Source organism: Hyperolius riggenbachi, chromosome 4 (assembly GCF_040937935.1).
Source record: "Hyperolius riggenbachi isolate aHypRig1 chromosome 4, aHypRig1.pri, whole genome shotgun sequence".
NCBI classification, from domain to species: Eukaryota; Metazoa; Chordata; class Amphibia; order Anura; family Hyperoliidae; genus Hyperolius; species Hyperolius riggenbachi.
In genome coordinates, this window is record NC_090649.1 from 319,446,198 (window position 1) to 319,461,665 (window position 15,468).

Sequence of the window (15,468 nt, forward strand, 5' to 3'; positions counted from 1 at the left end):
TCTGTTTTAGGAGAAATCTGATGCTGGCTCCACCTCATTGCAGCTGCGGTCCCAAACTGAAGTATGTATAACTAATTACTTTTATCTTCCTCCCTATCATTAGTTTTATTGCAATTAGTCTATTATATTGTGTAAAGTTTGTTTCCGCTTCTGTGATTTGTTAGTTAAAGTCTCAATTTTTTTTTTTGGTTCATTTAGGATTCTATTGGATTCAATAGTGCACTGTCCACGCCAGAGACTGAAAGAAAGTAAGTCTCACACTTTACCATTATCATAATATCAATTTTATGTGTAAAGTTATGACATTCAGGTATAAACTAGAATATGCTTGAGAAAACCACTATCTGTGATAAAAGAGCTCCTTATTGTTAAAGTAAACCAGAAGTGAGGCAAAAAGAGTTTGATGCTTATGTATGGAGACGGAAGGCTCTGAATCATGTAGAGCCTTTCTGGTCCTCTCTGTCCTGTAGTTCCAGTGCAGGGGGCTGGTAAAGTTCTGCAACCAGCTTGGTTAAAGGACAAGTGAAGTGAGAGTGGTATATGGAGGCTGCCATATTTATGTCCTGTTAAACGAGTTGCCTGGCGGCCCTGCTGATCTAGTTGGATGCAGTAGGGTCTAAATGGCACACTTGAAACAAGCATGCAGGTAATCTGATCTGGCAATAATGTCAGATACATCTGATCTGCGTGCCTGTTCAGGAACTATGGCTAAAAGTATTAGGCCACATACACACATCAGACCATAGTCTTTTGAAAATGAAAGATCACAGACCAATTTTACCCCCTTCCATGTAGTATGAGAGCCATACCTACAGTCTTTTCTATGGAGCTGAACTCCCCATCAGAAAAAAAATCTTTGCAAGATGCTGCACACACAGATGCTGTACAGACACAAAAGATCAGTATCTGCAAAAGATCTGTTCCTGCCAAAGATCCATTCCTGCAAATTGCAATGATAGTCTATGAGATCTGCAGATTATCATACACACCTTGTTTAACTGACATTCATCTGCAGATCAGACAATCATCTGCAGTCTGAAAATCCATCCTGGTGGATCTGATCTGCAGATGAATGTCTGTTAAACAAGGAGTGTGTGATGATCTGCAGATCTCATAGACTATGAATGCAATTTGCAGGAACGGATCTTTTCCAGGAACAGATCTTTTGCAGATACTGATCTTATGAATGTCTACAGCATCTGTGTGTGCAGCATCTTGCAAAGATTTCTGTCTGATGGGGAGTTCAGCTCCATAAAAAAGACTGTGTAGGTATGGCTCTCATACTACATGGAAGGGGGTAAAATTGGTCTGTGATCTTTCATTTTCAAAAGACTGTGGTCTGATGTGTGTATGAGCCTTTAGAGTCAGAGGATCAACAGGATGCCAGGCAACTGGTATTGCTTAAAAGGAAATAAATATGGCAGCCTCCATATCCCTCTCACTCAAGTTGGCCCCTTAAAGGAGAACTGTATTGAGAGGTATATGGAGGCTGCCATATTTATTTCCTTTTAAGCAATACCAGTTGCCTGGCAGCCCTGCTGGTCTATTTGGCTGAAGAAGTGTCTGAATCACACCAGAAACAAGCATGCAGCTAATCTTGTCATATCTGTCAAAATTGTCAGAAACACCTGATCTGCTGCATGCTTGTTCAGGGCCTGTGGCTGAAAGCATTAGAGGCAGAGGATTAGCAGGATAGCCGGGCAACTGGTATTGCTTAAATAGAAACAAATATGGCAGCCTCCATCTACCTCTCACTACAGTTCTCCTTTAGATACCTCTCGGGCCCCTCCTCAGGCAGCATTCAGAAGTATTTATGTCCCTGAATACTCCTGAAGGCAAGCGGATCCGTACATGCACAGTATAGATGCACCCTTCTTCAGAAGTTGTTGGGGCTGCAAGTATTTCTGAAGCTTGCCCAGGAGTCCCGAAGGCGCGTTACTTCGAGAGACCGTGATGGAACAAGGGGACGAAATCAGAACTGGGAAGGCGCTATGGGATCCAAAGCTTTCCTTCTTTTTTCCAACACAGAGGTTTATTGAAGTGTTAACTACACATTCAAAGCCATGTACATCAACAGAAGAAAACATCAGTCATTAGTCAAGGGCAAACTGATTAAAACACAAAGCAGTGGAGGTGCCACCTAGACAAGCACAATGAAAAATTAAAGATGGTACACATGCACTTCAGGGGTTCATATTAATTCCAGAGAGTTCTCACCGCTCATGCCATATATCCCACATCAGATGAAAGTTAGGGGACGTATTCCTGTGGACAATATATTAGCATATTGTATGGGAGGACAGAATCCATACGCTTAATCCAGTCAGCCCTAGTAGGTGATTTGGAATCCAACCATTTCAGTACCATCTCTTGTCTAGCGGAAAACAGGGTCTTAGACATAAACTTTTTGGTAGCTGCCTGTTAACTCTCATCCAAAACCACTCCCAGAATGCACTGGATTGGGCAGAGCCTTCTTTCTACATGGGTAAGTATCTAACCTGAAGCGAGTTTCAGGCTCACTTTAACCCATTCGCGTTCCGTCGTTTTCACTTGAGAAATGTTCACCTCCCATTCATTAGCCTATAACTTTATCACTACTTTTCACAATGAACTGATCTATATCTTGTTTTTTCCGCCACCAATTAGGCTTTCTTTGGGGGGTACATTTTGCTAAGAGCCACTTTACTGTAAATGCATTTTAACAGGAAGAATAAGAAAAAAACGGAAAAAAATGATTATTTCTCAGTTTTCAGCCATTATAGTTTTAAAATACATGCCTCCATAATTAAAACTTGCGTATTGTATTTGCCCATATGTCCCGGTTATTACACCGTTAAAATTATGTCCCTATCACAATGTATGGCGACAATATTTTATTTGGAAATAAAGGTGCCTTTTTTCCGTTTTGCATCTATCACTATTTACAAGTTTAAAATAATAAAAATATAGAAATATTTCATCTTTACATTGATATTTAAAAAGTTTAGACCCTTAGGTAAATATTTACATGTTTTTTTTTTTATTATTGTAATGGTTTTTTTTTTATATTAAGCATTTTATTTGGGTAGTTTTGGGAGGATGGGAGGTAAACAATATGTTTATAATGTAAATGTGTGTTGATTTTCATTTTTTTTTACTTTTAGTTGTAGTATTACTTTTTGGCCACAAGATGGCGGCCAGGAGTTTGTTTACATGACGTCACTCTAAGCGTAACACACGCTTAGAGCGACGCATGAGGGAGGTAACAGCCAGAAAAGACGCAGCTTCCGAGAGAAGCTGTCGCTTTTTCAGCGGGGGAGAGGAATCAGTGATCGGGCTCCATAGCCCGATTCACTGATTGCCTGGCTAACGAACCGTGGGCCGGGAGCACGCACGCGCGTGATCGGCCGCGGTAGCACGCATGGTTCCTGGACGTAGTTTTTACGTCCAGGAACCAAAATAGGTTAAAGTTCACCTGGAATGAAAATAAACAGATGAGATAAACATTTGTATCTGTAGTCCTACTCCTAAATCAAACTTTTCTAGAGTGCCACATTTTTCTTTTGTGTTTAAATGCTAAAAATGTAAGTTAAATGTTTTAGTTTTTTCCTCTGAATGACCTGCACAGCTCCTATCTTGAAATCCTTGTGTATTCCCTGCACTCATTTGTTCTGATATGCCACAATTTCAGTTGAGAGGTAACCTATAGTCTGACTCAAGTCCCTCAGAAGAGAAAGTATTATTTACATACCTAAATTATTAACCCTTACTGGACGAAAAAAGGATCACAGTCTAGTTCTATGCAGGCTTATGACTGCACATACACACTTGTTTATCTCCTAATGTCACATGCCAGTTCAGGTACTTTTTCTAACATTTATCGATTTTTGTAAAGTGACGTGTAACTTTTGCTGTGCTCTGTAAGTGACATTCTATACTGAACACATTTAAACTGTTTTGTGCTCTTTGTGTGTAAATTTACGTTTAAAATACAGTACACTTTTCAGAATGCCTTAAAAAAAAACTGGTCCATGCCACAGATAATTTGCATAATTATGTTTTGCTCCTATTACATGCTGCACACAGAAGGGGCAGGGTGTTTACAAATGACAGAATAGCCACAACCTGCTCTTGGTTCAATCTTCCTCTACCTGTTTTTGAAAATAAGGCTGGGGTAGTCTTAGAGAAACCGTTTTGCTCCATGAAGTCTCCATTTTTCTTTTCCCTCTAAAGTTTCAAATACCTGCATCCTGGAGACATTGTCTACCTGTGCTTTCTTCCTGGATTGCTTTGTGCTTAGTACAATAAAACCTGCCCTAGGACTTAGTGCAGACAGATCAGGTATTCAATGTAGCTGGTTTCAGTGTTTAAACATCACAAATCGAGAATCTTCAGTGCTTAAAGCCTAAAGGTGTCCATTAAGGGAGATTTTTTTTTTTTCTCGAACAGTCTTGTTTTCCATTTACGGTAGATCTTTCAGAGCAACATGAAACTATATATTTAATCAATCCACAGCATTAAAGAATCCAACATGTGATCATATCTAAATCAGTCATTATCATATCTATGAAAAAAAATCTGCCATACTGATTGATCATTTCTTTATGGAAACAATCTATGATGCAATTGATCGATTGGGCCCACTAGCTTCTCTGTTTTAATGCAATATCAATCAAAAGCATAAAAGTATGATCATTCACCAAAAATTGTACTGTTTTAATCAGGGCAGTTTCGAGGTGAAATTGCTCCCTAGGAAAGCATTTTTCCCATAAAAGCTCATCATGCTGTGGCTTATATGGCTTGTCTTTTAAAGCAGAGAGTATGTTCTAAGTTTAGGTCCACTATAAATCAGAATTTTGGATGTGCCAATCCTGTGCCAAGAATAATTTATGTGAAAGCATAAACTGAATTCAAATGTTGAGCAAGTCAGTGAGGGATAAAAGGTTTGATATGAAAATATAAATGAAAGGCTTCTGCACATTTCCTAACCTCACCAGAGCATTCCTCTCTAATTATAAAGTGCCGGAAAACAAGGCTGTAATAGGTTTTCTGGTTAGCTTATTTTCCTGATGTACTGTCCTTTGCAGAAGACGCCTTTCCCAATCAGCGCTGTAATTATTGTTGTTCAAGTTGCATACAAATAGCATTTACTCCATTATTTCTATTAAGCAGAGAATTCATGGAATATATATTTGACTTGTCAGTGTAGCATATGCTTGACTTGTCATGCTTCAGATATTTCCTTTTTTAAGGATATTATTAAGCGTACAGCCATCTCACGTAATCTCTATGTAATCTTAGTGGAATGCAGGGTGGAATGTTAAAAAGGATCACTGTAGGTTTTTTTCTTTTATTTTATTGTCTGCTGCCAATTTTAGTTCTATTCCATTTCTTCCTCCAAAAGCAAAAAGTATTCATTTATTAGTATCAGCTCGTTGTTCTCCACATGGTAATTCTCAGCACATCTCACAGAGGAAATTGTTAAGAATAATTGCCATTTCTGCTGTTCATTTAATAATCTTTGTAAATACCCATATCAGCAACTGGCAGACTATACTGTGAATCCCATTGTAACTTCCTGCTTGGCTTATAAAGTCAGGCATAGCTGGCCTAGTGTTTCTTTCCAAATTTTGTGTTTTAGAACTTGACATCACTAGGTGGTCCAAACACTGGAATGCAGAACCACTGCCGCATCCTTCTTGTTGTCTCTTAGCCAAGTGATTTGTTGCTGCCCATGTTTAGTTTGCGTTCTGTATTCTTCTTCTAGATGTAATAGATTTGAATTCAAACCCTTACCCCCCCCCCCACGAATTTTTTTAAATTACAGGTAGGTACAGTAAATGTAAGTTTTTAAAACATTTAAAATATAAGTAGCAAGATGAGATACATTTTCTATTGTTTATCTAATTCGGGCCTTTAGATCTTGAGGTAGTGCAAAAGCTATCCAGTGATAGTGGCAAGCAAAATATTATCTTGATATCCTGATCAGTCCCACCCAGAACTTAAGCCCCGTGCACACGCCAGATGAAACTCTGCCAAGAATCTAGTATGTATACAGCAGCCCACGACACCTCAAGGCCGTTCAGCCAGCGATCCACCGAGGGCATTCTTCTCTCCACTTAACCTGCCCGCTGTGTGACAATGTGTCTATCAGCCCAGTCATTGTAGCCTGAGCCTTGAACACTTGCTAGAATTTGTTTCAACTGAGGTAATCACATTAATGGACTACATCTCCCAGCATGCCATGTGGCGGCCAGGAACATAGGGCTACTTCGAGCTGTGGTACTGGGGCCGCTGGGACAGCCATGATGGAGGTCTGCATATAGACAGTTGGCTAGAGAGCAGTCCTCTATAGATAAGTCAATGCACACTGCCCCCCAAAAAGCCACCACCAATACAAGCCTCCCTCAGGTTCGTTTCACATATTTGTTAAATTAGGTACATGCCATTTAGCTCTCTTTAAAGCGCCATGTTCTGCTTATGATCATTACACACAGGCAAGCTGATCTGCATCTCCAGCCCTCAGCCTGTGAAAATTTCACTCCCCTCTCCTCCCCTCTGCCTCTGAAATCTCTGGCTAGTAACACCTCCTCCTCCTGCCCAGACTGAGCTCCCATAAGCCCTTGCTACATGGGTCTCAGAGTGCCTAGGCGCTGGAGGAGCTGGGTGAGGCTTGTTTAGTTTATAGGGAATTGGGGTATTAAAACAAAAACAAAAAAGTATTTGCCCTATAAACTATATGAAAGGAACAGAATTATGTAATGAGTAAAGGCTTATCTCTGATCCACTTTAACCTGTTAAGTGAAACTGGACATTTTGATGTGTCCCGTTTAAGTCTCCCTAACACAATCTGTACCTGTATGTCCTGGTAATTAATGGCATGTGCCCGCACTCCCACCCCTCGTTCAAGGTGGTACTTACACGTGTTCCTTGAGCCAATCAAATGCCTGTATATGAATTAACATGACTTCAGTCAGGAGCCATGTTCATTCATAATAATGAAAGTAAAAAGAAGAGTAAAAAAAAGATTGAATACTTCCTCGTAACTCAGAATAGTGCATAGAACCATCTTTGGGCCAAAAAAGTAAAATTAAAATAAAAATACATTTAAAAATAAATGTAATAGTCAATAACCCCCTCCCCTGTAGGTATTTATTTATTTATTTATTTATTTATTTATTTGTTGTATTTATAAAGCGCCAACATATTACGCAGCGCTGGACATTAATTTAGGTTACAGACAATATTTAGGGGTGACAAACAGCAATATGACAATACAGGAATACAAGAAAACCAGATCACACAGCACAGTATGAGTACAAGGTAATGCTTAGTCAGTCACTGGATGGGAGCATGGAGTTAGGCAAGTTAGGTTCACTCAAATGCATAGCATGGGTGCACAGTAATAGAGGTGCATGATCAGGTAGGACACAAAAGGAGTGAGGACCCTGCTCAAAGGCTTACAATCTAGGTAGAAAAATAAAACGCTTGTAGAAAAAAGCAAAAACAAAAAGTGACAGTATTATAAAAAAAAAATACATAGTTACATTAGAGACTCAGGTGCTTTAACCACTTCGGGACCGGGGTGTAAAATTACGGGTTTCTCCATTGTAAATAGCCAGGCATACTGTAGGTACCTTCAGTATAGATAGCAAGGATTATGTGTCCCCAGTATAGGTAGCCAGCAATTACTCACCTCTCCTGATGTTCTTCTGGCGATTATCGCTCCTCCTCCATTCTGCCGGGCATCCAGCCTTGCACTGCTGCTAAGTTCCGGATCCCAGCTTAATGACATCATCAAGCTGGGACCCGATACTAGAGGCAGTATGAGGCTGAATGCAGGACAGGGCGGAGGGGGAGCAACGATTGCTGGAGGAACGTCAGGTGAGGTGAGTGGATCCACTTCTTCTGCCACTGCCTAGTGATCACTACCTTCAGCAATGAATCGTAGTGGTGACTTGATCAGAAGCCAGTCTTCTTCACTCCTGATCAGTGAGGGGAGAAGTCAGCTGTCCTATGACAGCTGAACCTCCCCATTCGGCTGTATGCAGCTGGGTCCAAGGGATATTATAGTTACATCCATTCAGCAGCACAGGATGTAATTGAAACGTCCTTTGTCTCAAAGGGGTTAATATGTATGTCATGAGAATATATTACTGTTATTTTAGCAAATAAGGACTTGCAATTATTGACATGGTACAACAAACACAAATCAGAAACAAGAAACCTTTATTTCCAAATAACTTTGTCACCATACATTATACTAGGAACATAATTTGATAGCTAGGAGAAATAATGTGCGGGTTTTATCTGTGATAGCATTCTGTATTTTAAAATGATAGATGGAATTAGAGAAATAGTATATATTTTTCAAATGTTTTCCTTGTTTTTCCCTATAAAATGAATATAAAAGAATTACTGAAACATGTATTTCCCACAAATAGACTAATTTGTGAAGAAAAAAAAAATTACCGTAGGTGTGATGAGCAGTGATAAAGTTATGGCCAAATGAGTGGGAGAAGCGCTGACAGGTGAAAATGGCTCTTGGCGGTAAGGGTAAAATAGCCTGTGGGGTTAAGTGAAACTAAATGGCATGTTTTGATCACCACTATCCTGCAATGTTTAACTGGATTCTTCTAGAACAACCACTCAGGCTATAATGTAAATAGGAAGAGATCCCAGTCACTAAACTAGGCTAGGCTTGCTATACAAAAAAAAAAAAAAAAAAAGTACAAATGTAAACACTTCACCAGTGTGGTGTATGCTGGGAGACTGTATTTGAATTCAGCTGTAATATGCTCTGAGCCCAATGGGAGTGAAGTGCTTTACAAATGTTATTGAGTTGTATTCAATAGTTCCCATTTGATTGAGTAGGTCACATGTACGATCTTACAGTCTAAGTGCAGTTCCAAACAACTGGTTTTATATCCTCCTGCTGCTTTGAGTTTACACAAATCACAAACTGGGTAGCTAAGGAGACACAAACCCTTATGCCCAAGGTGGCTTCCATTCCATTCACTTTATTCGTTGAACAGAATACCCAAGCAGCTTGGTGTGACCCAAAACTACTAGGAAAGTATAGGCCCTATACTATAGGGGGCTGAAAGAGACCGAAAAACCCTACTACTAAAATGCCCATTGCTCAGTGTAGTTTGCCATCTTAAAAAAGATGGTGTTTTTGCGATAATTCAGCTTAAAGTGAGCGACTGTGGTCTCCCACAATGCATCACTACTGAATGTGCAAATTACCTCTGTATGCTCCTGAAGCCAGGCTTACATCCAGAATCACTGGTGTATAGCAAGCCTATAGCTTATAAAATTTAGTCACATCAACCCAAACTGCAGACAGCCTGTTTTGAAGTGTCGGTCCTCCTTAGTGCATGGCAGGGATATGGCTATGTGGGATAGGGGCTTGGCCCAGAACAGACTACCCAAGCTGCTTGGGGTGACCCAAAAGCAGAGCGTGGTGTGTCTAGGAATGCTGCTACTGCTGTTCTTATTAAATGGATTATATCTGAATGTGAATGTGAATATTGTGTATTCATGCTATCTTAAATGGTAGACTGTAGTACAATAAACTGCATCATAAAATAGCTATTTCCAGCTGCAAGTACTGTACGTTACCATACAGCCTTTTTAATATGAGCTTTTCATTTTGATTACTTTTTATCCGTGAGTCTGTAAAAGGTCAGTACATCAAAACTGTATAATGAAGTTGGTAATTGAGTAATAGCTCATCATTTTAGCAAATGTTCCAGGCACATGCTCTTGTCTGGGTGTGTCCAGTAGTCAGTACTAGTCAGTGTTCTCTATACCGACTCCTGTATGATTTCACTTATTATTCAGCGAAGCCCCCCATGCCTGGCCCTTACAGACCCTGGTGGTGTTTCTACAATCTGTTACCTATTTTAAACTTGTCATTTTACTGATTCCCTCCAAAAATTCCTTTGCAGAATTTTCAGGAAATGGTGATCTAGTGTGCCAGAGATCTGTCTTCCAATATGTGACCACGTTCTAAGCTGGGCTAGTTCCCATTAAAATGACATCCAACTGACAATAGCGTTCATAGGGTTCATACCACTGTTTTAAAGTAGGAGAGGAAAAACCGCAAACTGGCATATAGCAAAGTCACTGTAGTATTGCGGTACTTACACACTAACGCTTTGTATTGCATTGTAATGGACATTGTTTTGCACACTGTAAAGTGCTTTCCCTTGTTACAACGCAGTGTGTTGCTGGAGGTGCAAACCTTGATGCACTCAATGTTAGTCACTGAAAGTGCCCATTGGTCAGTTGCTTTGCATTTGTTAGGTCACTTGCCGCCACAAAGGTTATCTTTGCTTATGTAATGTTATAACGCATCATAATGCAACTCACCAGTGTGAACCTAGTCTGATTCTTTAAAGACCTACATTTTATAATCGCAACATTTTCCAGATACAATATGTAAAAACATTCTCTAGAATTCCTATTGCAGTCATTGTCTATTCTTTGTCTTCTTTCTACATTTCCTTAGGTGTGGAGATTAACCTCCCTGCTGTTCTGATTCCCGCGGCCGCCGGTTTTTTTCTTTTGCATAATTTTTTTTTTATCATGTAGCTAGCCTAGCGCTAGCTACATGATGCCCCCCCCCCCTCCCTGCGGTGTCCCTCCCACCCCTCCGAGCGCCGCCGGCATGCTCGCCCATAAGGAAATCCTGTTCTGAACGGGATTTCCTTTAGGGCTTCCCCTGTTGCCATGGCGATGACGTCATAGACGTCATGACAGCGGAAGTCCCGATCCACCCCTCAGCGCTGCCTGGCACTGATTAGCCAGGCTGCGCACGGGGTCTCGGTGGGGGGGCCCCTCTAACGTGGTGGGTAGCGGCAAATCGGCGTATTGCTACGTGTTTAAAAAAAAAAGTACATCGGCCCACCAGGGCCTTAAAAATCCTGCGCAGCGGGTTACCCCCAGCTCAGCTCGGGATAACCGGCAAGGAGGTTAATAGCCAGAGACTGTGATCTATTGTAATCTTTGCTAATAATCCTAGATTCACTTTAAGTAGCTATAAGAAATCTGAGAACATGAATATGCTATGACCACTTCATGCCCTGGGCTGAAGGGTATAAATGTGCGGGCAAGTGAACTTTGGCAGAATGGACATTTATATAAACATCCTATTTGCACTTATAGCGGGATTGTCACCATAAAAATCAAATTTCAACAGCAACTGGTCTGAGTGTATTAAAGGGGCTCCGAGGAGTGCCCAAATTTAAAAGAATACACTTACCTGGGGCTTCTTCCAGCTCAGGGTAGGCAGCAAGGTCCCGCGGCATCCTCCTGGCTCATCTCCTTCAGCCTCCGCCGGTCCCCCGTTTTCAGCGACACCTGGGCCTGGTGTCGGCCAGCTCTTCCTGATTAATGAAGCAATGCGTCATAACGGCGGCCGGCGTGACAGGTCTGCGCATGCGCGGGTGTCGCCGGGTGACGTTTAAAATAGGGGGCCAGTGGAGGCTGAAGGAGCCGACCTAGGAGGGCGCCGCAGGACCTCGCCGCCTACCCTGAGCTGGAAGAAGACCCAGGTAAGTGTATTATTTTAAATTTGGGCACTCCTCGGAGTCCCTTTAAGTGATAAAGATACTAATCCTGCATTCAAAAATTTTTCTGCTTTTATGGTTTGGCGTTATCACATGGCTTAGGTGCACTGGCCCTATAATGGCAATTGCCATTCAGTTGCATGCTGGGGGTTCTTTTTATCTATAAAATATTCCTCCTCTTTCCTTTATTTCCCTGCCTAGCTGGCTGGATGAAACATGATCCTCTGCTCACTTGTGTTTGCAAGCAAGGCTGAGGTGACTCAGCGATTGGAGGAGAAAAGAAGAAAAGTTAAGGGAAGAAATTACATCAGTATTTAGCTTCAAATTGTGGGCAAAAGACTCCTCCTATGTGTCTTTTGAATAAAAATAGATTCTTTGTTCACAATTAATGTTTTTTTTTTTATTTAAATTTGTAAGTTGGCCAAAAGTGGCCCCTGTTCTGCAGCTAAATCCTAAATACAATTTTTGGGCTTTGGCAATATGTTCATTTGCCTGTGCTGCGACCCAGTTGCAAGCAGATCATCAGTCAAGATTAGGATCTCTAAAGGTGGCCATTAATGAGCCAATCTTTTTCATTCCATCTTACCAAATCTATGTAGTAGAAGAGTAAACTGAGTGACTGTAATGAATGGATACTATAGGCAGTCCCTTATATTACATAGAAACTGTAAGATTGGATGAAAAAAATTGCACCGCAGTTTTTGTCACTAAAGTGTCCCTCTGCCGAATTCGATCTCTAGGCTGCATCCTGCCGCTACTACTTGCTGGAAAAAAAATGTATTTGGCACCCAAATGATACACTGGGTACCGCTATAGACACAGGTACATTGCTATCTATGATGTGCCCAAATTAGCTGATCCAGTGACCCAAGTGCTTTTTATCATTGGTTTCTTTTTGCTTACATTTTGCAAGTTTTCAGTAGCAATTTTAGGGACCATTGTTTCCCTACCATAAATTAACTAGTGTATAGCCAGCATTCAATGTCGTATTAGTTGCATATTATACAGAAGTGGCCATGGTCACTTGAAATTATAATTGTAAAATATTGTATTACCAAATGTCAATGCTGTCTTGCACACTAAAGGACTGTACAAACGGAGAAATTTAAAACTACTTTTTAAATCCAGCCATATAGATTTTACACTTTATTTGAAATACTGTTTTCTGTTTACAGCTCTGGGTACAGTGTCAATAAAAGAATACCAATTAAATAGTCTGGTAAACTAAATCTACACTGCAACATCTCCCTCATTATGTTATAAACGTTGCTGTGAGACTGCTAACTTCATATAAATTTTGCTTTATCCCCCAGCTGGGAGCAGGTAAAATAAATACTGATATAATTTCATTTGGCCTCTGCTTTTATCACAGTTTGACTTTTATCACAGTCAGCTGCGTAGAGTGCTGAGAATGTAAACATGTATATGACCTTCTCTGCTGGGTTGCTTTTAAGCCATAGTTAAATTATTTGTAAATTGTATTTCAGCTCTGCAGGACTCTGTAATAGTAAATATGTCAGGGGGTGAAATGGGGACTACTTTAATCTTATTTACATTTTTGTGTGCTTGTTTTACTTCATATGGTTGGATTTAAACCCCTCTTTATTGAGGTTCAGAGTGGCAGCAGTATGTTAGATGGACTCTAGACACCAAGCTGCACAGATCAGCCCTCTCCACAGCTAGAAAGCTCTCTTTCTAAAGGTGCAAAAATGCATTTTAGCTGCTGTCCATCCATAATTTCTTTTTACAACTTTAGGTTGGTGTCCAATCGGGATCTTGTATAAAGCTTTGCAGAAGTAGGTATTATGGTTGTTCAGTTCATGTTCTTCCTCTGATAGAGGCTAGTGGAGGGAGGTTAGTGGCAGCTCAGGCATACATCTACATAAATGTAGCTGAGATAGGGCAAGTGGCGTCCATGTGCGCATTGCGGGAGGTGTGGCAGCCGTGGCTTCGCTCCCATTTTAAATGGATGGGCCTTTTTACTAGTTATTTATATTGTTCTTGGACAGGTTTATACATGTTAATTAGGTCTCATTTCAGTTGTCTTTTTTTACTTTGTTAAATAGCCTAAGTTAGACCAAACTTTCTTAGTAAATTAGACTTTCCATCTTTATGATCTTTTAACAAATTGTGCAATTTCTAATTTTTGTTTTCTTTAATCCTTCAACTCATTGGTATGACATAAGCAGTGGCTGGACAATAAAAGGGAGTGCTGGGAAATCCATTTGAGTTTGTCAGCTGCCATGATTATAAAAGATTGTGTCAGGTATTTCTGTTTGTTAGAGGGTAATCTCACTGAATCAATGTACAGGCAGACTTGCTTAGTTCTGTGCCAAGCAGCATGCTCCACTATGAGGACAAAGAAAGGACGACAAGCTGGACTGAAGGTGACCATTAATGGTACAATATTTTCCTCAAATGCAATCAATTAGGGCACGTTCTCTCTTTAGATATGATTGTAAAATCCAACACTTCAGTCGACAAAATTGTGTATTCTAATCGACCATAGAATCCTTTCACATCAATTTTATCTACATACTGCCTATTTTTCTATACAATTACGGTAGATTGTAAACATCTGATTGAATGATCACATCTAAGGAAAATATTACATCCACCATTAACATGCACATTACTCTGTGACCATTTATTAAATAACCTGATGAAAGATCCTCATCACCACCCAGTACACAAGTAGCTTTCTTTAGATTGTAGATAATTCCCTATGATGCCTCTGTGACTGCTATAAATATTTCAGCTCATGCTTCTTCTTACACCAATCTGTCTTACATAGAAAAATTAGGTAATGTTAGTCATACAGTGCCTTTGTGTGCGCTTCATGGATTTCAGGAAATCCAGGTCGAGCCCTGTCTAAAACATCTCTTGGTTGCATCCTGGCTTCCATCCTGTTTTGAAATTGTTTTGTGTGCATGTATGAATATCCTACCAGACTATCTACTTACACGTTGTACTTTAACCCTATGACAAATTATGAACAAGGATTGTCTCTATTTTATTTGTAGTGACTAAAATGTTCGTTATTATACATAAACCAACTGGAAAAAGTTGCACCTGAAGCTCAACTACACATACAGTTTATTTTTAGCTTTAAATGGTAAATTGAGTGTGCAGTTTGTTCAGGTTTTGCTGTAAGTATTCCCAGTGGTGTGAAACTTCCGATCTCTGTCCAGACACAAAGTCGATCTTGAACAGAGTCAGTAATGATATTTGTAGAAAGGAGAGGAGGTGGAATCTGTAGTTTTTACTGTGGTCAGTCACTTCATTCCCTGGTGATGCCATGAAGTGCATTTAGAACCTTTGGTTCTTAATTCTTACAATTTTGTAACATTAATTTATCAAAATGGTTACATAAATAGTCCAATGTGTCATGGAAGAAGCTTAACATTTCTTAAGAGATGCCAAGTTCTTTGCACCACATTGTGGGAGTTTTACATCAGCTGCTGAAAATGAGAACTGTTACAAATTGGTGAGGAGGAGTGTTACAAATTGGCTGTAATTTGACTTTTTTCTAGTTCTAATGTTTAATTTTTTTATTATTATTATTTGTACTGTATCATTAATTTCTTCTGTGCTGTGGTTTCATATTTCTTTGCTCGCTTTAGATAAAAAAAATTTGATGAAAATTATGGCATAACTGCTCAAAGCTTTTTGGTATATACAGAGAGTGCAGAATTATTAGGCAAGTTGTGTTTTTGAGGAATAATTTTATTATTGAACAACCATGTTCTCAATGAACCCAAAAAACTCATTAATATCAAAGCTGAATATTTTTGAAAGTAGTTTTTAGTTTGTTTTTAGTTTTAGCTATTTTAGGGGGATATCTGTGTGTGCAGATGCCTATTACTGTGCATAATTATTAGGCAACTTAACAAAAAACAAATATATACCCATT

The 15,468-nt window shown here is 39.8% G+C and overlaps 1 protein-coding gene across 10 annotated transcripts in view; it reads left to right on the forward strand.

Annotated features, from left to right (window-relative positions):
• The window catches only part of SASH1 (SAM and SH3 domain containing 1), a 1,147,574-nt gene that overhangs the window by 964,582 nt on the left and 167,524 nt on the right, over positions 1 to 15,468 (forward strand). For all 10 annotated transcript variants that reach the window (XM_068231708.1, XM_068231715.1, XM_068231717.1 and 7 more), the window contains 2 exons: positions 11 to 61; positions 199 to 248. In XM_068231708.1, the coding sequence (XP_068087809.1) occupies positions 11 to 61; positions 199 to 248 (101 nt within the window). The remainder of the gene's footprint in view (positions 1 to 10; positions 62 to 198; positions 249 to 15,468) is intronic.